At 38.7% G+C, this 26,874-nt stretch overlaps 1 protein-coding gene across 1 annotated transcript; it reads right to left on the bottom strand.

Moving 5' to 3' along the window:
* Positions 1-981: 981 nt before the first annotated feature.
* Positions 982-22,643, bottom strand: LOC128224767 (LIM domain transcription factor LMO4-B-like). Its single transcript, XM_052934793.1, has 3 exons — positions 21,695-22,643; positions 18,435-18,693; positions 982-4,536 (listed from the first exon to the last, which is right to left on the bottom strand). The coding sequence occupies exons 1-3, from the start codon at positions 21,702-21,704 to the stop codon at positions 4,326-4,328; spliced, it is 480 nt and encodes a 159-aa protein (XP_052790753.1). The 5' UTR covers positions 21,705-22,643; the 3' UTR covers positions 982-4,325.
* Between the last annotated feature and the right edge of the window lie 4,231 nt (positions 22,644-26,874).

Here is a 26,874-nt window from a genome sequence, read left to right as displayed (position 1 = left end):
ATGCTTCTATATAATGCGTGCAGCTGTTCTGTTTTTATCACGTTTTTAAAACACTACAAGTTGTTCCTAATATCGCTGGAGGTAAAAAGGAAGTGCATAGATTTGATTTGGAATTAAATTGTTTTAGATGATTATGAAGTTGATATCCCTATTTTAAACAAAATGTTAATTTCAAATCAAAGGCTGGATTCACTCTGTTATCATTGATAAATCAGTCGAATCATTGAAATTGTTCAACAATTCAATACGTCCATTTTGTAAATGGATCATAGTTAATATTCCAAAACAATGTACTTTTCAAATCGGCCATAACTAACATTCGAGAAGAATTTGCATTTCAAAACGGCCATTGTTAATATTCGAAAAACATGCTTTATTTGATATGGGCCATAGTAGACATTAAAAAATGTAAATTCCATAAGAGTCATAGATAACATTCGAAAAGAATTTACATTGTAAATGGGCCATAGATAACATTCTAAAAGAAAGTACATTGTAAATGGGTCATAGATAACATTCTAAAAGAAAGTACATTGTAAATGGGTCATAGATAACATTCTAAAAGAAAGTACATTGTAAATGGGTCATAGATAACATTCTAAAAGAAAGTACATTGTAAATGGGCCAGAGTTAACATTCTAAAAGAAAGTACATTGCAAATGGGCCAGAGTTAACATTCTAAAAGAAAGTACATTGTAAATGGGCCAGAGCTAACATTCTAAAAGAAAGTACATTGCAAATGGGCCAGAGTTAACATTCTAAAAGAAAGTACATTGTTAATGGGCCAGGGTTAATATTCTTAATTATTGTACATTGCAAAGTGGTCATAGCTTACATTGCATATGGGCAATACTTAATTTCGATGAAAAGGTACATGTTTATTGCAAATGGACCAGAGTTAACATTTTAAAGAGTGTACATTGCAAATGGGCCATAGTAAGGACAGTTATGATTCGACAATAATCAAAAAAAAGTTAAACATGTGCTCACATATTTAATATCTTTATAATGTTAATTAATCAACAACAACTCAAGTCATACAAACATCCAGTGTGCAATGTTTAGTTCAATGATACTAGTCACTGATACAACAGGAAATCATATAATCAAACGCTAAATTCAGAATACATATTGACACCGGGTACAATGACACAAACTAGTATCATAAGTTGTTATTTTGAATGTAGATGTATTGCAATCTCAGATGCTATAACATGCATTGGCGGTATCAATGCGAATGTGTGTGGGAGGAAACGGAGGGGAGGGGGATTCCCGTGTGGAGGAGGGGGGATTCTCACGGGGAGGAGGCGGATTCCCACGGGGAGGAGGAGGAATTCCCACGCCCGCCTATAAAACAGTTCATATAATATTACCTATGATAAGTATTCCTTTATTAGGAATAAAGTTTACTTAAATGGTTTGAAGCTCTCGGTTGGGAGTCGAGTGGAGGGGGAGATACTTCAAGGCTTCCTAAATCCACTCCCCCTCCTGATGGGTCGGGGTAAGATAACTGTTAGGCCATATGATCTGAGTTAATTGTATGTAGAAACAATGCAGCGGCAGACTTACAATGATATCTTGTATATTGCATCCATTAGCGCAGTGCATCTTTATTACTCGTTATACATATACCAAGTTTCATGATTATAGCTTTAACAAGTTTTGAGTTAAATACCGATGCAGTTATAAAGTGGTATTTTTCACATGTGTAACCATTTGCAAAATCCACCCATTGCTTAGAAATCTTTTGAAGAATCATGAAAAAATGGTCAAATAGTGTAACGAGTTAAGATATTTACTGTTTTTGGAAATATTGCAAATGTACATATCACAACAGTGTTGGTAACAAATGGTCAAGCAAATTTCCAAAACAGTTAACAATACCACTAGGGCAACAACATGGACAAATATTCTACAACGTCAATTAGAATACAACCTACATTATCAGCCAATGAAATTGCAGATAGGCAATCTTTAAGTACTAGGCTTTATCATTTAGAACTCTAACTTTTGCGGGTGTTTAAATATCAGCCTACTACCCCTCATCCCATACAGACTCCCTGTTTCAGAAATTGCATTGACAATGTATCAGCCAATGAGGTTGTATTCTTAGTCAGTTAGATGACCTGAAGTAATTCTTAATGATTAAGAAAAGGCTCGTTCGTTTCGCTCACTCTACCCATCATTAAGAATTATGTTCATGTCATCTAACTATTACTTAAGGATTGAATGATGATTTGTCAGGTATCGGTCTCCGATCTCTTTACCTGCTGTCCTTGACTGAAAATTTTGTTATGGCCATTTCTGGCAGCTGGGTATACAAGTAAATAACATTAGGGGATCGTTTCAATAAAAAGAGGAAGCAATTCAAACATATTAACAAGTTTGTGTTGTTTTGTTGGACAAAGTTTCACTAAACACTCATTATGCTATGTCAGGGACTCTCCATCCCAGAACAGATGTGTCTTGTGTTCTCACACATTTGACGCAGGAGTGGAGGAAGATTCGCAAACTGTTAAAGTGTACCTTTCACATTTTAAGCTATACAGTTTTGTAACTTCCGTCACTCATCCTCTCGAGCTTAGGCCACCTGTGGCACTTTCTCTTGGACGCTCACATAAATGGCCACTGGTACTTATTTCTAGGCCGTAGTCTTTGATCCGAGCCATCGAATCAACAGAAATTAGTAAAAATATACTTTACGTTTCTTTGTATGTCACTATTCTAGCAGTCCTAAATATAAGTTACTCTCTTCAATATCTTGTCTATACAAGCCTATGCAAAAGTTACATTATTGTTCAGAGCTTTTTTAAGGTAACGGCGTTCTTACAGTCATCGTTGTTCAATTTTAAATCTTTACCGATCTGGGAATGTTACAATTATGATCGGCAATATTTCAAACAAGGTTTGACACAACTGTTTCAGCTGTACTTCTTGTATTTAAATACATAACCACATCTTAAAATATTTCCCGTTTAAAGTAAACAACGATGTCATTAATCAGGTTATTAACTTTAAAGCTGCACTCTCACAGATTGAACGTTTTACCAACTTTTTAATTTTTTGTCTTGGAACGAGTGATACAAGACTGCTGACAAAAAAATAAATCGCAGATTTTTATATTTAAGTTCAAAAATTGATGTTTTATGCATTTTTCTTAAACCGTTAGTAACGGTTTAAACCGTAAAACATTAGTTTTCGAACGGAAATATGAAAATCTGCGATCAGATCTTTTGTCAGCAATATTGTATCATTGATTTGCAGATATTTACGCAAAAATTTGCTCTTTCAAAGACAAAAATAAAAATAAATAAAAAAGTTGTAAAAATGGTAAATCTGTGATAGTGCAGCTTTAACAATGTTCTGGCCAATCGGCCCAATGTTTCTGATGTTTCTGTCACCTTAAAACTCGACATTTTGTGCAATAAGTAGACCGTACAACATGCATAATTTTTAACAACAAAGAAACAGTGTACAGCATGTGATGAAATATGCAGAAACATTCATTACTTGTCTTAAAATGAAGAAAAAAATCATAAAACCAACACGATACAAATGTGAAAATGATTAAATGGTAAAGTAGCTGAGCACTGTGGGCCCCTGGTAAGGATCACATGCACCCCATATAAAATCAACGAATAACGAATTTTCTTGGAACGCTAATAACTTGGATATAAGTTACCGTTTTAAAGGTACTCGCTCATGTTTTTGTAAAACGCACGTTTTTGTATGACACAATAATGTGTGGCAAATCATTGGAAGTATTAAAACAAAGATACTGAAGGCTGGAACCCTCCAACAAGTATTGATATATGCACAAATGTTGTCTAACTTCGATGTCCAAAATTTTGAATAGCTTTAGTAACTAGCGTAAATATTAAGTTATCGTTATGTTAGTGTATGAGTCCTTGTGGGTGAGAGGTTTTGTTGTTTGTTTTCTTGTTTTTCCTTGACTGTACCGGACAGTGTTCACACCCCACTAAAAGAAGAACATTATTTTACACTTTAAATGTATTTTATTTCTGCAAATTCGGTCTCAAGAGTAAAATGATTCAACTATAAGTGTTTCCAGATACATCACCTAAAACAAATTGGTGCCGAAACATGAGAGAGACCTTTTAAACTTAAAATTATGCTTCGAATAAAAACATGTCTCAGAACATATCCGTTGATGACACGGCTACGTCTTGAATGTTTGACATTCTCATTCTCGACATTCGCATTAAGGGGCGTCGTCGATTTATTCCCTGTGATTATCACATGCGCATGACGACATCGCCTCAACTATCGTTCATGGAGGGCGCACGCCGCCCTAGTGCCATACATCACTGTTCTTTCGCGCACTTGGTCGAGTCCTGCTCACACAAAATGGCGCCGTTCACAACGCTGTATCTGTCGCCTGTGACGAGTTGGTGTCTGCACGTGGCGCAAGTGAAGCATTTCACGTGGTACACCGCTTGACCAGCCTTCATGACAAGCTCGCCCGCGCTGATCGTCTGCCCGCATGATCCACACGACCCGCCCGATCCGAATAGCCTGGAAGTAGACGAATATATAAGAAAAAAATGAATAATAGTCTTAGTAAACATCAACAATAACATGAATAAGTGATTGTTACTGCACTAGACCTGAGATGTTGGTTGTACACACATAATGTAGCATGTTTAAGAGTGTTACACATTGTCTATACATTAAAACCAATATCGAAACTGATACAAGTAGGCGGCGCTTTACCGTTCAGTTACGTTATGCGGATAAAAAACAACGCTATTCACTTATACCGCATGCTAGTTATTGAACGTTGTCCTTGGCAACAAAATAGTTCCGCCACCCACTACACTCTTGATTGAAAGCTGAAGCGCTCTTTTGAAATTTCAGTAACTCTGGTTGTGGGTGCAGAAAATTATACCTGTATCATACTACTTCAAATAACGTTGTTTTTTTCTCCCCGGGTACTTGTTCATAAACATTCGTCATCAAATGCAACAACAACAGCAGCAACCACAGACAACTATAGACACCATCATCACTTTTATTGCAAATATCATCATCAAAAGTTATTTCATCATCAATAAACACCACCACCACCAACAACAACAACAGCAGAAAAACAACCGCAGCAATAACAAAAACAACTAAGTCACTTTATGATTACTATTGAATCGTATATAATCAAATTAAATTCAGTGAGCTCAATACTCGAAGGTGATCGAATGTGGAGGGAACCCCAGATAAACTTGATTTAAAAAGTCCAGGTTCTGCACGCGCTGTAGGTTAACGGAGAGGAGCGGATGTGGTTTTTAATTAAATCGCCAAAATCATCTCGGATCATGACTGAGTCTGTATGCGTGTTGTATTTATGAATACCAGCTTGATGTGCGTTATTAAATATTTTGAGATAAATCGTTGAGTTTTTATTAGTTCTATTAAATGGCATATTATTGCAATATTAAATTATACAGACTTTCATAAAGAAAATCGCAATGTAAAGAAAAAATTAAATTTTGCAAATGTAAAAAGTAATGGTAGAATCAGATTTAATAATCATTTTGGCAGACCAACTCTTTCTGAGCTCATATTTAATTAAAAAGTGTCAAATTGAGCTTCTAATGTCAGGGGATGTTTTGCTATTCTCTAAGAAAAGTAATAATGTAAAATGAATATTATGGTAAATCCAAATTATTTATTAAGCCTTGGCTTTTTGGAATGAATGTAAACATCAATTCACAGATAAATATTTAAAAGTTTAAGTACGAAGATTTCAACGACTACAAAATAAAATCTGTTTAAGTGGATGGTCTAGATGTCGAATACCTTGTTTTATGTCTGCAGTAATCATTAGGAATAACATGCATTTATCATCATCAACAATAATACAAAAATAGCAGCATTAAGTGTTGTCGGTGGTGCTGATGGTGATAGGGCCATTTGTTGGCGGTTGTTGTTTGATTTGAGTGTGTTGTTTATTGTTGTTGTTGTTGTTGTTGTTGTTGTTGTTGTTGTTGTTGTCTTGTTGTTGTGGTGGTTGTTGTTTTGGTGGTGGTAGTAGTGATGCTTTAGATGCAAATGAAGTCTTAAAGGAGTTGTACGCGGGATACGGTCGTGGGACGAAAGCTTTAATGTATGCCAACAAGAAAATCAACACTTACAGCGCGTCTGTGCTATAACTCATAGAGTGAGTCAGGAGCTTAAAGAAAGCACAAGTGTGTTGGGTTTGTGAACTCCAAGCCGGAAAAGTGGGTTTTCGTCCCAATACACATCTGCCACAACACAAGACCCCTCCCTTGCGCAACGACGAACAAACGAAAGTGATAAAGATAATGTTGTAATAACTTCTTTCACAATCGTTGTAAAATACATAAATTTAAACTAAATGAAGCCGTACAAAACAGGCTGATGCGATGTCTCTTGTTTTCTGTGCATCGTTTCAGCACACTAAAAGCGCTTGCGCTAATTAATAATACGCGTGTACAGCCATGGATCTATATGTACGTATAATTATCGAAACTTAAAAACAGTGCCACCGTGCTTATGATTGTAGCATTTGCCTTCGAAACTAGAGTTTCAGCTAATTGCAGAAAATTTATTGTCTCATATATCAGGCAATTATTGTGTTTCTTAAATGAGATTCAAAATATCGAGTGAATCTCGTGGTGACAAACGAGAAATGAAGCGCGTGCGAAATAAAAGAAGACGCGCTCGCGGCCAATTATGAGTAATGAAGCTGCTAGTATAACAAAATACTGATTATATTCTGTAAATACTGGAGCTTGTTAACTACAAGAAACAGTTTATAATGAGCATAGAAGGGCTACATCGTTAGGTAATTCCTTCCCTCCGACCTAATGGACGTATTAAGCACTATTTCATCGCGCCGCTGCACGAAATCATTAAGACGCTCATTACGAGCTCCTTTGTTGGATCATTAATGAACATTTCCGAATCTGATCATTGTCAAACAGACGCATGTTATTAGTGTTAGTGAATTTTGTAAAATTTCCGCAATTGCATGATGTTATTTACTGAGCACCGGCTCCTAATGAACATGACGACCCCCGGAAGATTTCCAGTAGCCGTTAGCCAGCCGGATCATTAAACCGCAATTTAAGGCTAAGTTTCTGGTCTGTCAAAAATATCCCCATGTCTGCAACCGCTGTTGATTGCCAAAGTACAGGAATTTGGGATAAAATGGTTTTGATCTACCGTATGACGGTGTGGTTAGCACCCACGTTCTTACCAAAGCTTTATCGTTTGACCTATGGACTGAGCTAATGTGACCATTGGTCTACAACGCGAGTTCGGATTTTGATTACCAAACCGGACAAGTGGTTTCTTCTATGTTCTCCGGGTTCGAGGTCACATAAGTGATATTCAGTTATATGGTATTTGGACCATAATAATACTTCAGTCACCCATTATGCTCGACTTTAGCCGAGAGGTCTTGGGGTAATAATACTAGACTTCAGCCATACACTATTGGTGCCATTAGACTAGACTCCATGTGGTCTTAGTACCCTTAAACCTCACTTCAGTAATATGGTTTTAGGATCCTTAAAGAACACTCCTATAATATAGCCAGTCTTGGTGCCATTAAACTACACGTCAAGTTTCAGCTCCTTTGTGTCGACATGATTCAAGTCAGAAGATTAACAACAACGTCCTCCTTTGTGTCGACATGTTTCACCATAAGTCGGAAGGTTAACAACACCGTCCTCCTTTGTGTCGGCATGTTTCACCATAAGTCAGAAGGTTAACAACACCGTCCTCCTTTGTGTCGACATGTTTCGACGTAAGTCTGAAGGTTAACAACACCGTCATTCCTTGTGTCGGCATGTTTCACCATAAGTCTGAATGTTAACAACACCGTCCTCCTTTGTGTCGACATGTTTCAACGTAAGCCTGAAGGTTAACAACACCGTCCTCCTTCGTTTCGGCATGTTTCACCATAAGTCAGAAGGTAAACAACACCGTCCTCCTTTGTGTCGGCATGTTTCACCATAAGCCCGAAGGTTAACAACACCGTCCTCCTTTGTGTCGACATGTTTCACCATAAGTCTGAAGGTTAACAACACCGTCATTCCTTGTGTCGGCATGTTTCACCATAAGTCTGAATGTTAACAACACCGTCCTCCTTTGTGTCGACATGTTTCAACGTAAGCCTGAAGGTTAACAACACCGTCCTCCTTTATGTCGACATGTTTCACCATAAGTCTGAAGGTTAACAACACCGTTCTCCTTTGTGTCGGCATGTTTCACCATAAGTCTGAAGGTTAACAACACCGTCCTCCTTTGTGTCGACATGTTTCACCATAAGTCAGGAGGTTAACAACACCGTCATCCCTTGTGTCGGCATGTTTCACCATAAGTCTGAAGGTTAACAACACCGTCCTCCTTTGTGTTGACATGTTCCACCATAAGTCATGAGGTTAACAACACCGTCCTCCTTTGTGTCGCAATGTTTCACCTTAAGTCTGAAGGTTAACAACACCGTCCTCCTTTGTGTCGACATGTTTCAACATAAGTCTGAAGGTTAAAAACACCGTCATCCCTTGTGTCGACATGTTTCACCATAAGTCAGAAGGTAAACAACACCGTCATCCTTTGTGTCGGCATGTTTCACCATAAGTCTGAAGGTTAACAACACCGTCCTCCTTTGTGTCGACATGTTTCGACATAAGTCTGAAGGTTAAAAACACCGTCATCCCTTGTGTCGGCATGTTTCACCATAAGTCAGAAGGTAAACAACACCGTCCTCCCTTGTGTCGGCATGTTTCACCATAAGTCTGAAGGTTAACAACACCGTCCTCCTTTGTGTCGACATGTTTCGACGTAAGTCTGAAGGTTAACAACACCGTTCTCCTTTGTATCGCCATGTTCCTTCATAAGTCATGAGGTTAACAACACCGTCCTCCTTTGTGTCGCAATGTTTCACCAAAAGTCAGATGAATAACAACACCGTCCTCCTTTGTGTCGACATCTTTCACCATAAGTCAGATGGTTAACAACACCGTCCTCCCTTGTGTCGGCATGTTTCACCATAAGTCAGATGGTTAACAACACCGTCCTCCCTTGTGTCGACATGTTTCACCAAAAGTCAGATGAATAACAACACCGTCCTCCTTTGTGTCGACATCTTTCACCATAAGTCAGATGGTTAACAACACCGTCCTCCCTTGTGTCGGCATGTTTCACCATAAGTCAGATGGTTAACAACACCGTCCTCCCTTGTGTCGACATGTTTCACCATAAGTCAGAAGGTTTACAACACTGTCCTCCCTTGTGTCGACATGTTTCACCATAAGTCTGAAGGTTAACAACACCGTCCTCCTTTGTGTCGACATGTTTCACCATATGTCAGATGGTTAACAACACCGTCCTCTTTTGTGTTGACATGTTCCACCATAAGTCATGAGGTTAACAACACCGTCCTCCTTTGTGTCGCAATGTTTCACCATAAGTCAGATGGTTAACAACACCGTCCTCCTTTGTGTCGACATGTTTCACCATAAGTCAGATGGTTAACAACACCGTCCTCCCTTGTGTCGGCATGTTTCACCATAAGTCAGAAGGTTAACAACACCGTCCTCCTTTGTGTCGGCATGTTTCACCATAAGTCAGAAGGTGAACAACACCGTCCTCCTTTGTGTCGGCATGTTTCACCGTCGCCATGTTTCACCATAAGTCTGAAGGTTAACAACACCGTCCTCCTTTGTGTCGGCATGTTTCACCATAAGTCTGAAGGAAAACAACACCGTCCTCCTTCGTGTCGACATGTTTCACCATAAGTCAGAAGGAAAACAACACCGTCCTCCTTCGTGTCGGCATGATTCACCATAAGTCTGAAGGTTAACAACACCGTCCTCCTTTGTGTCGGCATGTTTCACCATAAGTCTGAAGGAAAACAACACCGTCCTCCTTCGTGTCGACATGTTTCACCATAAGTCAGAAGGAAAACAACACCGTCCTCCTTTGTGTCGGCATGTTTCACCGTCGCCATGTTTCACCATAAGTCTGAAGGAAAACAACACCGTCCTCCTTCGTGTCGACATGTTTCACCATAAGTCAGAAGGAAAACAACACCGTCCTCCTTCGTGTCGGCATGATTCACCATAAGTCAGGAGGTTAACAACACCGTCCTCCTTCGTGTCGGCATGTTTCACCATAAGTCAGAAGGTTAACAATACCGTCCTCCTTCGTGTCGGCATGTTTCACCATAAGTCAGAAGGTTAACAACAACAACAACGTCCTCCTTTGTGTCGACATGTTTCACCATAAGTCTGAAGGTTAACAACACCGTCCTCCATTGTGTCGACATGTTTCACCATAAGTCTGAAGGTTAACAACACCGTCCTCCTTCGTGTCGCCATGTTTTCTAAAGGTTAACAACACCGCCCTCCTTTGTGTCGCTATTGTTCACCATAAGTCTGAAGGTTAACAACACCGTCCTCTTTTTTGTCGACATGTAATTAGTCAGGATGTAATAGGACCAAGAGGCATAACGGTTTTTCTTTATTCGTATATATAAATAAACACACTTGTAAAAATAGAGTATGTGCCTTTAAAAACAGAAAACATAAAAGTGCGCGGCAATTACTCGTGGAATCAACATGTAGATCTATATTTTTGTTTAGTTTGAAGTTCTGAAATAGGACTTCGAACAGTCTAAAGATGACAGCCTATTACATGAATTACATCTCTTGAAAAAATCTTTACGAAAGCAATTACAAGCAATACTTTTAAGTGGTCGAGGCATTTTCATATTTCCTTCATTTTCCATTTAGCATAAACATCTTTCGTAAAACAAACAATAAAATCTTATCGCATGGAATGTTTCCTTTATTCACTTCGATAAAACCTTTTACAACGGCACATAAACGTTTTCCTATCTGGTGCGTAATATAATAACAAAAACCCATTAAACAAAATTGAAAAACGTTGGGAAGAAGGATGCATGATTATCAATTTAATATCAACGTTATAAAAACTGGAAGCACTTTGTGTGATGTTATTGTTGCTCTATTTTGTGTAATTTAGCAGAACGACTGACGTTTAGGCAATCAGTCTTAATGGATGAGAGGGGAGAAGATAGATTGCGTTGTGGGCTTTTAAAGACCAGAACAGGAAACGTCGAAAACATTGCCAAACATGGCGGTCATTGCTCAGATCGTTGCTAATTAGCTGATTGAACATAAACATTGGTCGTCTATGGTATATTAGTGTTATGTTTGATGGCAGTTTTTTGGAGGATGTCGTGTTCTATGGTATACTAGTGTTATGTTTGATGGCAGTTTCTTGGAAGAAGGTCGTGTTCTAAAGTATACTAATGTTAAATGCTTGATGGCAGTTTTTTTAAAGAGGTCGTGTTTTGTGGTATACTAGCGTTATGCTTGATGGCAGTTTCTTGGAAGGAGGTCGTGTTTAATGGTATACTAGTGTTATGTTTGATAACAGTTCCTTGGAAGGAGGTTGTGTTCTATGGTATACAAGAGTAATATTTGGCAGCAGTTTCTTTGAAGGAGGTCGTGTTCTATGGTATACTAATGTTATGTTTCATGGCAGTTTCTTGGAAGGAGGTCGTGTTTTATGGTATACAAGTGTTGTGTTTGAAGGCAGTTTCTAGGAAGGAGGTCGAGTTCTATAATATACTAGTGTTATGTTTGAAGGCAGTTTCCATGAAGGAGGTCGTGTTCTATAATACACTAGTGTTATGTTTGAAGGCAGTTTCCAGGAAGGAGGTCGTGTTCCATAATATACTAGTGTTGTGTTTGATGGCAGTTTTTTGGAAGGAGGTCGTGTTCTATGGTATACTAGTGTTGTGTTTGAAGGCAGTTTCTAGGAAGGAGATCGTGTTGTATAGTATACCAGTGTTATGTTTGAAGACAATTTCTAGGAAGGAGGTCGTGTTGTATAGTATACCAGTGTTATGTTTGAAGGCAGTTTCTATGAAGGAGGTCGTGTTCTATGGTATACTAGTGTTATGCTTGATGGCAGTTTCTTGGAAGGAGGTCGTGTTCTATGGTATACTAGTGTTTTGTTTGAAGGCAGTTTCTAGGAAGGAGGTCGTGTTGTATAGTATACCAGTGTTATGCTTGATGGCAGTTTCTAGGAAGGAGGTCGTGTTCTATAGTATAAATGTGTTATGCTTGATGGCAGTTTCTATGAAGGAGGTCGTGTTGTATAGTATACCAGTGTTATGTTTGAAGACAATTTCTAGGAAGGAGGTCGTGTTGTATAGTATACCAGTGTTATCCTTGATGGCAGTTTCTATGAAGGAGGTCGTGTTGTATAGTATACCAGTGTTATGTTTGATGGCAGTTTCTAGGAAGGAGGTCGTGTTGTTGGTATACCAGTGTTTTGTTTGAAGGCAGTTTTTAGGAAGGAGGTCGTGTTGTATAGTATACCAGTGTTTTGTTTGAAGGCAGTTTCTAGGAAGGAGGTCGTGTTGTATAGTATACCAGTGTTTTGTTTGAAGGCAGTTTCTAGGAAGGAGGTCGTGTTGTATAGTATACCAGTGTTTTGTTTGAAGGCAGTTTCTATGAAGGAGGTCGTGTTGTATAGTATACCAGTGTTATGTTTGAAGGCAGTTTCTATGAAGGAGGTCGTGTTCTATGGTATACTAGTGTTATGCTTGATGGCAGTTTCTTGGAAGGAGGTCGTGTTCTATGGTATACTAGTGTTTTGTTTGAAGGCAGTTTCTAGGAAGGAGGTCGTGTTGTATAGTATACCAGTGTTATGCTTGATGGCAGTTTCTAGGAAGGAGGTCGTGTTCTATAGTATAAATGTGTTATGCTTGATGGCAGTTTCTATGAAGGAGGTCGTGTTGTATAGTATACCAGTGTTTTGTTTGAAGACAATTTCTAGGAAGGAGGTCGTGTTGTATAGTATACCAGTGTTATGCTTGATGGCAGTTTCTATGAAGGAGGTCGTGTTGTATAGTATACCAGTGTTATGTTTGATGGCAGTTTCTAGGAAGGAGGTCGTGTTGTATAGTATACCAGTGTTTTGTTTGAAGGCAGTTTCTAGGAAGGAGGCCGTGTTGTATAGTATACCAGTGTTTTGTTAGAAGGCAGTTTCTATGAAGGAGGTCGTGTGTATAGTATACCAGTGTTTTGTTTGAAGTCAGTTTCTAGGAAGGAGGTCGTGTTGTATAGTATACCAGTTTTATGTTTGAAGGCAGTTTCTATGAAGGAGGTCGTGTTGTATAGTATACCAGTGTTATGTTTGAAGGCAGTTTCTATGAAGGAGGTCGTGTTGTATAGTATACCAGTGTTATGTTTGAAGGCAGTTTCTAGGAAGGAGGTCGTGTTGTATAGTATACCAGTGTTATGTTTGAAGGCAGTTTCTAGGAAGGAGGTCGTGTTGTATAGTATACCAGTGTTATGTTTGAAGGCAGTTTCTAGGAAGGAGGTCGTGTTGTAAAGTATACCAGTGTTATGTCTGAAGACAATTTCTAGGAAGGAGGTCGTGTTGTATAGTATACCAGTTTTATGTTTGATGGCAGTTTCTAGGAAGGAGGTCGTGTTCTATAGTATAAATGTGTTATGCTTGATGGCGATTTCTTGGAAGGAGGTCATGTTCTTTTGTATACTAGTGTTATGTTTGATTGAAGTTTCTTGGAAGGTGGTCATGTTATATTGTATACTAGTGTTATGTTGGAAGGCAGTTTTCAGGAAGGAGGTTTGTAGTCTATGATATACTAAAGTTATGTTTGATGGCAGTTACTTGGAAGGAGGTTTGTAGTCTATGATATACTAAAGTAATGTTTGATGGCAGTTACTTGGAAAGAGGTCATGTTCAATGATATTCTAGTGTTTTGTTGATGTCCATTAAAAGCTCAATGACACTAAAATCTGGAACATATGTAATAATATGTCAGTAAAAAAAAAAAATATTCATTATCACTAAATACATGTATGTCTATCTGCCTGTCTGCCACGCCAGTCAGTTCGCTCCAACCGCGTTCTTCACTATGTTTATCTATTAAAACTGATATTTGTCTTCCATATTGGCTTGATTACAAAACACGCATTACATTTACGACAAGTCCGTCCCATTGTACACGCTATCCTCCCACTGAGCTGCAACAGTTTATAAATCCTAGCAAGAAGGGCGGATAGCTCCATTATCCTGTCATAACTCGCTGTTGAGACAGATAACAGCTTTCAAGTAATTAACCCATACATCATACACTTAATTAAACCTTTTACCAGAATCAGCCCGCCATATGTAAAACATATAGTTATTGTTGTACCATTTATTCAGATATAATTGTTTTTGTTGAAGTTTCCACAAAGCATAAATTACATATAAATATATATAGATAAATATATATATGCGTATTTGCATAGTTCGTGACGTACGCTAAGAAGTATCGCCTCATAAGCAATCTGAAGGGTGACCCCAATCAGTTCGATCTAAGGATGTATATTGATGTCCTTTTAAAGAGTCAAGAAGTGTACAAACGTATGACTTTAATTTCCAAAAGAGAATCAGTGCGTCTTGGGAGAGACTGCATGGTCTTTAAGGGTCCGTGTCATTGTTGGGACATTTCAACAGTTGGTATGACTTTAATTTCCAAAAGAGAATCAGCGCGTCTTGGGAGAGACTGCATGGTCTTTAAGGGTCCGTGTCATTGTTGGGACATTTCAACAGTTGGTATGACTTTAATTTCCAAAAGAGAATCAGTGCGTCTTGGGAGAGACTGCATGGTCTTTAAGGGTCCGTGTCATTGTTGGGACATTTCAACAGTTGGTATACCTTATCTGAAGGTATATGCCTTCATTTGTCCATTTCAGCTGTTGTTAAACCTGATTTGTAGGTGGGCGCCATCAAAAGGCCATGCAACTGATGTTAACCCCGATCTAAAGGTGTGAGCCATCAATGGGCCATTTCAGATGTCCAAAGTGGCTTCAATGGTTCTTCATTAGCCTTCCCACAAACATGATTAACTAGCCTGCTTAATGAAACCAATAATTTAGTACAAACATAATTAAGCCTTAGAAAGGGGCTCAATATCGCTCTGTGTACACTTGATACACACAACATAATTACAAGAATTCAGTTCTCATAAAAACCTAATTAACAAGCGATCGGGAATGGAATAAGAAAACAGTGTTAATAAAAACATCAAGTAATTGGTTTTGAAATTGCCACAGCAGGTTTTAATATTCATTATCTAAATATATCTTTATAATATTGGGAATGCCTTCTAACTCTCTAATACCATTGCCATATGTTTTAAGTTTTTATCACAGGGAATTAACTTTGGGGAATTTTCAAATAGTGATAGGTATTTTAATTAAAACATGAATCGAGCTACCGCGGGCTTTTACTCTACCCGGGACGCCTAATTAATGTTTTAATTTTGTTTATTGTTCATGCTTCTTTTCCATTTTCTGTTTCATTAAAATGCATTCTAAAGTCCTACTTTGAGACCATGGATTCAATAAAACGATAAGAAAGCACCTAGTAATCCATCTCATAATTAGCTTTTTAACAAACAAATTTTACGTACACAGGGGTTTAATTGAATAAATATTGCACTCTCAAATTGGCAAGAGAATTTCGGTGTCCGCATCATCGAAGTTAAATAACATAGCGAAACTCAATAAACTTGCAAAAAGGCTTATCAGTAATAAAGATACATTCCTATCAGTTTCGTTGGTTCGATCCCAAACTGCACAGCGTATCCGGCTTTCCAACAGTTTTAGTTCACCGATCCGATTTACCAAAAATTAAAGTGAACTCACTCCCTTTTAACCCCCACCCCCACCCCGTCTAACTTGGCCTGTACTATAAAACAGGTAATAACGCATTTGCAAATCCGTGCAAGTGTTACATTATAAAGATTAGGATCAAATAAAAGAAGAGAATGCTTCAAGTGAAATTTTGCAGGATTTTGATTAAAAGATTCTCCGATCTTATTTCCGATATGCTAGTTTTCTTTAAGAAAGTACATAAGCCCAAGAGCGACACATTGGGTCGCCAGTAATGTACCCGAGATCGCATGAGGCCGGATATTGGTGCGGGAAAATTAATCATTGTTTTATTTAATCAACATCGAAACTTCTAATCATGAGCCTCAGTTGTATAGCGACGGGGAAATTAAATGTTTAATAATTAATTCTACCATAATTGAAAACACGCAACCGCACCCGTTCTGATTAAGTGGACTTCTCCGAGCATACGGTAGAAAAAACAACTGGTTGAATCGTATTCGCTGCGTTTGTATCGACTTAGTTGCATCGACGTGGTTGCATCGACTTGGTTGTATCGGCGTTGTAAAATCGACGTGGTTGCTTCGACTTGGTTGCATCGACGTGGTTGCTTCGACTTGGTTGCATCGACGTGGTTGCATCGAATTGGTTGCATCGACTTGGTTTCAACGAAGTGGTTGCATCGACGTGGTTGCATCGACGTGGTTGGAACGACGTGGTTGCATCGACTTGGTTTCAACGACGTGGCTGCATCGACGTGGTTGCATCTACGTGGTTACATCGACCTGGTTGCATCGATTTGGTTTCAACGACGTGTTTGCATCGACGTGGTTGCATCTACGTGGTTACATCGACCTGGTTGCATCGATTTGGGTGCATCGACGTGGTTGTATCGACGTGGTTGCATCTACGTGGTTGCATCTACGTGGTTACATGGATTTGGTTGCATCGACGTGGTTGTATCGACTTGGTTGCATCGACGTGGTTGCATCGACGTGGTCGTCTACGTCGTTCAATCGACTTGGTTTCAACGACGTGGTAGTATGTGGTTGCATCTACGTGATTGCATCGACTTGGTTTCAAAAACGTGGTTGCATCTACGTGGTTGCATCGACTTGGTTTCAACGATGTGGTTGCATCTACGTGGTTGCATCGACTTGGTTTCAACGACGTGGTTGCATCTACGTGGTTACATCGACTTGGTTACATCGACCTGGTTGCATCGATTTGGTTTCAACGACGTGGTTGCATCTACGTGATTGCATCTACGTGGTTACATCGACCTGGTTGCATCGATTTGGGTGCATCGACGTGGTTGTATTGACGTGGTTGCATCTACGTGGTTGCATCTACGTGGTTACATCGATTTGGTTGCATCGACGTGGTTGTATCGACTTGGTTGCATCGACGTGGTTGCATCGACGTGGTCGTCTACGTCGTTCAATCGACTTGGTTTCAACGACGTGGTAGTATGTGGTTGCATCTACGTGGTTGCATCGACTTGGTTTCAAAAACGTGGTTGCATCTACGTGGTTACATCGACTTGGTTTTAACGATGTGGTTGCATCTACGTGGTTGCATCGACTTGGTTTCAACGACGTGGTTGCATCTACATGGTTACATCGACTTGGTTGCATCGACTTGGTTTCAACGACGTGGTTGCATCTACGTGGTTACATCGACGTGGTTGCATCGACTTGGTTTCAACGACGTGGTTGTATCGACGTGGTTTCAACGACGTGGTTGCATCTACGTGGTTACATCGACTTGGTTTCAACGACGTGGTTGAATCTACGTGGTTGCATCTACGTGGTTACATCGACTTGGTTTCAACGACGTGGTTGCATCTACGTGGTTGCATCGACTTGGTTTCAACGACGTGGTTGCATCTACGTGGTTACATCGACTTGGTTGCATCGACTTGGTTTCATCGACGTGGTTGTATCGACGTGATTTCAACGACTTGGTTGCATCGACTTGGTTTCAACGACGTGGTTGCATCGACTTGGTTGCATCGACTTGGTTTCAACGACGTGGTTGCATCTACGTGGTTGCATCGACGTGGTTTTAACGACGTGGTTGCATCGACTTGATTCGTTACATTAATTATAAGTTTGGAAGAAAAACCCGAAAAATCCACGAAGCATTATATATCTTCCAATTGGACCGTATTGTTTTTACAATAAACTGTGGTAATCATTTAGAAATTCTAACGAAATCCAAACTTTGTTATTCATTGGTTTAATTATGTGGGTTATTAAGTGTTTCGCGCTATCGCACTGGCTAGAACAAATACATTCGCACCAGAGTGAAAAACAGTTCTTATTCGTTTTTGCTTTATTAAAAGAAACTGCATGGATATAGTCGAATTGAGTAAAATTAAACTAAATCATGAGAATTAGCAAATCAAGTTGAGGCGAAAGAAATGCAGTGCAATTGAAATGAAAGCAATGCTGGGCACCAAAACGTTCGTAACTTGGTGATGGTAAGAATATGATAAAAGGAGTTATATAAATATCATTTATCATCGAATGTTCAACCAATGGTTTGCCTTAAAAAAACAGAACAGTTAATTTGCAGGTATGACGTCGCAAACAACTGAAACAACACCAATCAGGCGTTTGTAATACCTTACTGTTTGCCTTAGGCATGCATTATTTGCTGATATTGCTGCCAAACCCTGTTACCTTCTTATCTAAACTCAACATGAAGACCTACCTGAAGTAGTCATTGCGACAGAAGATCATGCCCGACTTGACAAAGCACGAGTTGAAGTCGCCCAGCGTCGACTGGCAACACGAACACTTGAGACATCCGGTGTGCCAATACCGGTCCACCGCGTGCAGCAGGAAGCGTTCGTATATGCGCGCGCCGCAACCCGCGCACGAGCGCACCGTACTTCCGCCATCTGCGTGTGCTGATTGGCTGTTGGAATTCATCATAGGGCTTTGGACGAGTCCGCTCGACTCTCGGGTTCCTGTGCACGAGAAAGTTAGACTTTAGCGCTATAAATGACAAACGTTGTTTTCTTCTTCTGAAAACAAGAACGTCTATCCTTACTGTGTCGTTAAGAAGGAATGAATGTTGGGGGTGATACGTTGCCTCTTTTATATAGTACATGCTAATATAACGCATCTGAAACAACGTTGGTGGTTCGGTTTACCACCTATCCTGTAAGGGGTTGCCACGGAAACGTGACAATTGTGATGCTTCCATTTAGAGCATACACGGACACTGAGTGTCTATTTGCAAACTGTGAAACAAAAGAGTCATAGACATAAAGAAGATGGGGATAGTAATACCACGAATAACATAATGAAAACCCCAATTTAAGTATACGTATACATGTGTGCAAGATTCTTTAGAATTGGGCTGGCTATAAGGAGGGGGTAGGGACCACGTACTTTCGACTAATTGGGCTGACTTTTCAAATATGGATCTCGGCCTTATACTATTTGTTTTCGGCTCACTGAGCTGGCTAAAACAACTGGGTGAGCGGCCGTATATCATATATTTTCGGCTCATTGGACTGGACATTAAAAATGGGTTGCGGACTTTAACCTTGTCTTTTCGACTCATCGGGCTGGCTATGAAATGACGGAGCCTACTTAAACACTTTATTTCGACTCATCATTCGTCTGGCTAAAAAATCGGCGTTCCGCCATATACCGTGTTTCGGTTCAGTGAACTGGCTATACAAATACAAGAGGGCAAATGTGTTCCATGACTTTCGGTTCAGTGGCCCAGCTTTAAAAATATGTAAAGCATTTAAATACAAACTATATCATTATACAGTTTACATTTAAGCAACGGTGCCACTTCCATTTCCATGTCAGGAGTAATCTTTTTGTAGGGCTCTTACATATATAACCCACTTGCGGATTCACCCGGCGCCCCCTCCCCCACCCCCCCCCCCCCCCCCCCCAAAATCGTCCAAGTTAACTTTTAATTTCAATATGAGAGAGGAAAAGTAATAAAATACGCCAAAAATGCACCATTTTAGACTAGAAGTTGCTAAAATTTTCTCTGGAGTGGATCCCCCCTGCCAACTCTTTTAACCAAATAAATATCGTTTCTGAAGGAGGGACGCAAGAAAAAGGGTACGCCCCTAAAACTGCAAAGAATACTCAGTGTTTACACTCTTGGCTCTGCAAATGAGATCGCCAGGCGGATTGTGATTTCATCATTTTGAAAACCTCTATAATTGGGTAAGAGCCGGGCCCAGGAATTAAAAAAAAATGATAAGCCGGGCCCAAGGAATTAAAATATTAGTAGAGCATAAGCCGGACCCAGGAATTAAAAGATTAGTAAAACATAAGCCGGGCCCAGGAATTAAAAGATTAGTAAAGGAAAAATAAAAAAAAGAACTTACGTCGTGTTTAAATAATGGTTTGATCTTATTTGACAAATGCAAACTAAAATACTTAAACTGACATGGACTCATTTTGTGACAGAATTTCTAATAGGAAATCTGACAAACCGACCGATGCACATGACATTTTTTATGAAGAGAGCAAAATTTAATTGGAAAATGAATTCTAAAATTGGCCAACATGTAATTTCTCATTTTAATTGCTATTGTAGTGAGTTTAATAGCAATTCCTCGTTTAATGATTCACCATTCCCGTTTATTGATAAATGCAAACTTAAATTAACTGTTTTAAAGCGTCTATTTGAAACAGATGTCCCTAATTACCCAATCGATCTCAATCAGAAGCACAATGGGACAAACGCCTAAAACATTCAGCAGTTTTGAGACACATGGTTATCATCAGGGCAAGTTAATCAACTTACGATATTTGCTGAATATTACTCTGTTTTATCAAGGCCTTAGAACATATATTTGAACACACATAGCTTTGAAATAAGCATCCCCATTAGTCAAAAACAACTCGTGTTTCTGGTATTCCCATGTGCGTTATCATATGAACAGTAAGGCGTGTATATGGATTTAAGAAAAAAATAAGTCTGTCTGAGTCTGTCTGTCCGTCGGTCCGTCCAGCCGTCCGTCCGTCGGTCTGTCTGTCTGTATGTCTGTCTCTGATTGGCGTGTCTATGTGTCTGTGTGTGTGTCTTTCCATTCTGTTAAAAAGTCACTGAAAAGCAAAATGAAGATAGGATCTTATCAACTATTTTGCTCAAATTCTTTGATATAGTACATGTTTTAATAATCTGGTTAACAATTTGCTATGCATCAAAATAGGAATATGAAAATACTTTGCAAATATATTGTAATCATTAACTGGAGCAAATAGGTATCCTATATGTGTTATCTATGCTAAATACATTATGTCATACGTCGTTATTCTAAGAAAAGAATTATGGTACTTAAAGACAACAATCCAGAGAAACAGGTTATCTTATTTAAGCGTTCATCGAGGGTCCATTGTAAGGGCTCGAGTGACATTAAGGGATAATTTTTTTTGTTAAAACTGACCTGCCAAGTAAACGAAGCTGGTCAAATTGACGTGAAGACATAGACTTAGTCAGTGACTAGGAAAGTCATATTGACTGTGTAGACTAAACAACATGATATAACAAGTGAGTTGGTCTAGTGCAATAACTATCACAGTTTAAGTGTGCGACTGTCCCCGGAAAGCCGGTGGTTTGATCAATATTCGGCAAAAGGTATTAGACGAATTCATACGGTTGTTACCGATTATGGTACGAGACCTTCGTGGCATCAACTCAACTCAACTCAACTCATTTTCTAAACCAAACAAAACTCACCGGCCCAAAATACCCAGTATCTACATAAATCAGAATATATGTTATTGCAATATATAAAATGTTACTAAGTTTACATGAATATTACAAGACCTGGTCAACATTCGACTGGTCTCTACTATGATCACGTGACAGGCACGACACTATCTTGAGCCTGCATGGTGCATGCATTTAAATAATTATATACACAGGCTCCTTGTAATCGAGCAAACGATAAGTGTAAACTATTGTAAAATGTAAAGATGCCTTACCCCGGGTCATAGCTGCTATTCCTGCCAGAGCAACCGATCGCCGCCTCAACGTCGGCCGTCCGCACGTGGCCCCCGTGTACTCCCTCGTTACGTCACGCTGAGTACGTCACGCTGATAACGAGTTGTGTTTATGACCAAATTATTGTAAATGCACTTTGTACGACGTGAACTTTGACTTATCACGATTCCAGTAACTTTTTATACCTTTAAGGTGCGATTCCATCTATATCAACATATTATTCACAGCTTGTGCACACGGTGCCCTTCCTATACAGGTAGGGATGGGGCACTTTTAAGAAAATGTCAACAAACAGTCAAATAAGCTTGTCATATGAGTCACTTATCACATAGGTTTACCCTTAAATAGTAGGATGTACGATTCCATCTGTATCCGTATGTACGTCACAGTTAGTTCACGTTCATGTTAACATGTGCGAGGTAAACACTTTTAAGAAACATATCAACGATTGCATGTACACTTTATAACTTGTTACACGCACAGACGGTAATATTCCTCGTAGCAACCGAAAGAATTACGATACTTGTTAAACCGAAATCAGCATGATAAACTAGCTGCCTCTGTATATAAATGATACAGCTTTTCTGTTATTAACTTTCCTTATTGTGCATTAGTCAAACGAGCTCGCTTGAAATGATTAAAATCTTCATCGTTTCCACTTATTAAAGGGAAGGATATTAAGCAAATAACTAATGTCCAATCTGTCACAGCGGCTAGATAATGAATACAAATGAACCGATATTAGCAAATTAAATTTCCCACCGAAATGAAACTGAACCACTACATAATTTCCAGTTTTATTGAATATCCTGAGTGTTTATCTCATAGGGAGCAAAAAATAGTTGATTGCGTTTATAATAAATTTCTTATACGTCCACTGACAGCGTTAAAGCCATGACAAGTTTATCTATCTCAGACAAATTGTATTTTCGATACCATACAGAACAAGCTCGATATTATAGAACGGCTTAAAGACCTGAACACCCTGCATTAAATAAACCGCTCCCATTAGCGATGGGGTTTCCCCATAATTGAGCCAATCAGTTTTCCCAAATGAGGATATCAGAAGTGCCTATTATTTAAATTAGGGTGTAAGGTTTTGTGAAATTCTAACCGACTCAAACACAGCTGGCGCTAGAAGAAATCTTTCGCTATCGGTCGACAATCTTTGTTATGATTTGTGAATCAGAAAATTAACTCAGTCTGCAAAAAGAGGGGAATTTAATTACACGGGGAGAGTTTAATTACATCAACAGACGTTTTAAGCGATAAAATAATAATCGTGTTTGGGTGGCGTCGCGCAATATGTTGTGCATTCGCGTAAGTTTTGTTTTAGTTTTCCATGCGATGAATCCGTAGTCACAACGCCAGCTTGTCATGTTGTGGGGAAAATGTCTTCAAATACGTGCACGCCTTTGTGAAATTTGCATCTATTCTGGACCTGCGACATGGCGTATCAAGACGTTTATTACTTTTAATACACTCAAACAATGTACTGAATCAGTCCATTAAAACCATAGCGATCAATTTTCTCCACACAAAATGAGACTATGGGACAATCGACATCTGCTATGCTAATATTGACAGAGTTTGTTTAGTGAGACGCATCGAAATGCAACACAAACTGTACCGAAATAGCCATGGAGAGTGTGGACACTTGTTCGAGCGTAGCACAGGAATCCACAGCATTTTACCCTTACATTTTAAACATTGTTTTCAATTTTGAATGATTCACAAGAAATAGTTCGTCGTAGGTTCAATTCTCACCAAACTCCGAAACTTTTGTCATTTAAATTTACTGAAAAAATCATAAAATCGCAAATTCGGCTAAGTCGCTGTACGAAATATAATCAGCTTTTATTTAGTATAACAAATTGACATATTGACGCCTATGTACTAACTCAGTTCAACCCTCAACATACGTAGCTAGTTTTAATAGTTTTTGTAAGGTAAAATTTACTGATTCTGGCGGGGAATGAAGAATGGAATGCATGTTTTACAATAAAGGTGATTGACAATCATAACTAAACAAATTGAAGGATGAATATTAATAAGTTTATAATTAAGAGCCTTGGTTATGAACGTATGGTGGCTTATTTCATGCTTGGCAGCGGCTTGCTGCTCTCAAATTCCGTATTTCAATTAAGAGTTATAAATTACCAGTCACAAAGATCAATATTGGGCGCGTACGGTGTTTAATAATAAATATATATTTAATATTACTTTCCAGTTGAATACGTGCTATTAGTAGAAAATGAATTATGCAGCAAATTTTAAAATGCCTTTGTCGTTAGCCCGTAATAAACACTGCTAAAATTGAAACCTTAATTTGAAAATTCACATAGTTTTCCATTAGGTATTGTGGCAGCGATCAATTGCTTTCATCTTCATACCAGCTTTCACTTAATATCCACAGGATTTGAATTATATTAAAAAGCAATACGTTAATGGGCATTCCGTCGATATAAGTATACATGTAAACGCATGCAAAGGGTAGGGTAAGTTTAATAAGGAAATAAAAGAGAAAAGCTTATAACCGCTCGTTTGGTTTTGAAAATTGTGTAATTGGTCTGTTCGCCAACGACAATATGAACGGTATGGGTATTGTGATTGGATGTGTTGTTGCGATCGTAACAACTCGGTCATCTCCGCCAAGAACTTCGGTAAAGTCATGGCTGGCGTTGTTGTTGTTTGAGTCGTCTATTGCATATATATTGTAGCTCAAACAACATTAAAGGTAGACGCTTATGCCTCAGCCGTTGAAATCGCCGCACGGTTTTTGACTTAATCATTTAGGAAGCCCCTGAAGATTGTTTACCATTGATTCATACAAATCGGTTTTATTACAAGAAGAGTCGTTCCAACACGTAGTCGTATACCACAATGAAGTTGTACCATATGTGGAGAAGTGGAGAATTCATCCCATATATAAAAAAAAACATCACCAAAAATAAGCGCTAGAGGGTAAAATGTTTGTAACCTGCAGTGTATTTAAGTTCGCCAAAAGCCCGAAAATATCACAAATTGCCTTTGATCTGATCAAAGTGTAACCCACATCGAGCATTTAAATATGCTATATAATGACGACTTCTCTCGTAATGATCCGACCATACGGTTTTATTAAGTGAGTTGTTCGTGCATGCGTGCTGACTAGTATAGATCAATTTCGCACCAAACACTAAGCCTGATAGTAAGTATTTTTGTTTTCTAAACCGGCTATTTAGTTGGCGTAGGGCTGTTGAATTATGACAACACCTGACGTCGAAAACGCGATGGTTAGTTAATACTAATTTCTTTTAGCGCGTCGAAATAAATAGCGACAATCACGCTCAATTCCGATTCGGTAACGAGGCCCTAACCCTAACCTCTTGGATGAGGGGCAGGGACACCTTAACCACTAGACAACTCTCCCTTAACGCAGTGGCTGAATTAAACATTGTGTAGGTTTAGTGGTAACTATGACCCTTGATATGCTCTTACGTACCATTGTACACACACGGTCGTTAATTACCTACCTAATTAGCAGAACAAGAGAAAAGCTATTGAATTATTTGACGATTTTTCCTTTAAACGACTTTTTTCTCTCTGCTATATTGGTATTTGAGTGATTTTCCAACCATTCCTTTTGGCAGAGTATAAACTATTCCGCATTAAGTGTAACTACATTTTATGTACCGAATGTTTCAAACACAATGCGCGAAATGGGTCCAAGATTGATGCAAAATTTTGACTTTAAAGACGCAAATCAAACAGAAGTTAGCCATATATTGGTACTTTATATTGACCTCATGCAATAAAATGACATGCCAATGAAACTATTTTATTATTTTTGGACAAGAACTCCTGTATTAAAGGTTCTACTGTCACAATAATATGTTTTGGTACACGTAGCATTGTAACGTGACATGGTTTCATTTTTACAAATTAAAGCTTCCCCATCGCTAAGTACATTATACATTAGAAGTTATTTCTTCGTTAATATGTTACGTAAGGGAGCGAAGAAAGTGATTTCTTATTCATGAAGAAATTACTAAAATAATATTTTTTACAAACATAGTGTTAGCGGCCCTCCCAAATTGCACGAGTTTTAAAATTAAGCCGTGCGCCTGTCAAAAGGACCATGGCGGGACAGTGCGATAGCCCTGACCATGAGATTGCGCCTTTTTTTGCATATGCAAACAGAAGGCGTGGCTAAATGCGCACGAGTAGTTCTTGCAATTTACTTATTCATGAAGAGTCGTCTTCAGTAATAAGAAACGGTTCTCCACAAATAAGAAGCTTAATATTTTAAAATTCCATACGCACCTGATTGGCTGAAAATGTACGGCAAACACTTAATACATGCTAGTATCCTAATTATTGTAGGACATGATTCTACAACTTCCCCATGCATGGTTGTACTATTATTCGACTTGCAGAACGGTACCCTTTTGTCTAAAGCTCATCCGATTTCCGTGCTTCTTAATTAACGCAGTTGTTAAAGCGGGTCCTAATACCATCTATATAGAACGGTGTCACCTCGGATCAGTCTACATGGCTTCGTCGTGTTCCTGACAATGATTGGGAACTGATAATTTGACTTTCTTCTCCCCTTTCCCTTGTCTTTAGACGTCCAATTTACCAATAATGAAGGAGTAAAGTCACAATTACCGTTGTAACTGGTACACAAGGTCTATAAATACAGAAGATTGAAGTCAGCGTGCATTCAATAAGTCGCTTTCTTAATTCTTCAAAGATCTATACCAGCATGCTGTTCCCTTTAAACCCACGTGAAGCAGGACTGAAGTTTGAATGTTAACTTAAGAATACTAATTTGACATCAAAGAGTATCTTTCCAGATCTCTGTATTTTCCTGATCTCTGTATATACTTCAGCACAAAAAAATCTGCACCGTTTGTTTTTCACTGCTTTAAAATTTGTTTCAAGTTTAAAGCCGTTATTAACGTATTGTATTGTTTAAATTCAAAGTAGATAATGGTAACAACACATTATACCAGCAAGAATGATACTGTTTCTTAGGAAGAATAATAAACAAAAAGTGACAAACAATCTCGTACTTTGTCTACTTTTTTGACGGGACATAATGGTTTAGTTATTGTTGTTTTTCCTGACCTAGCCAAATATGTTAAAATCTGAATAAAGGTCATAGATGAAAATCTTC

This window comes from Mya arenaria, chromosome 17 (assembly GCF_026914265.1).
Source record: "Mya arenaria isolate MELC-2E11 chromosome 17, ASM2691426v1".
Classification (NCBI taxonomy): Eukaryota; Metazoa; Mollusca; class Bivalvia; order Myida; family Myidae; genus Mya; species Mya arenaria.
This window is presented reverse-complemented; position numbering and strand designations above follow the sequence as displayed.

What these genes read in the sequence shown, in the direction of transcription:
- LOC128224767 (XM_052934793.1), bottom strand. An exon ending in TGTCGCAATGACTACTTCAG is followed by an intron (nt 4,537 to 18,434) that starts GTAGGTCTTCAT and finishes GTCTACTTCCAG; the next exon opens with GCTATTCGGATCGGGCGGGT.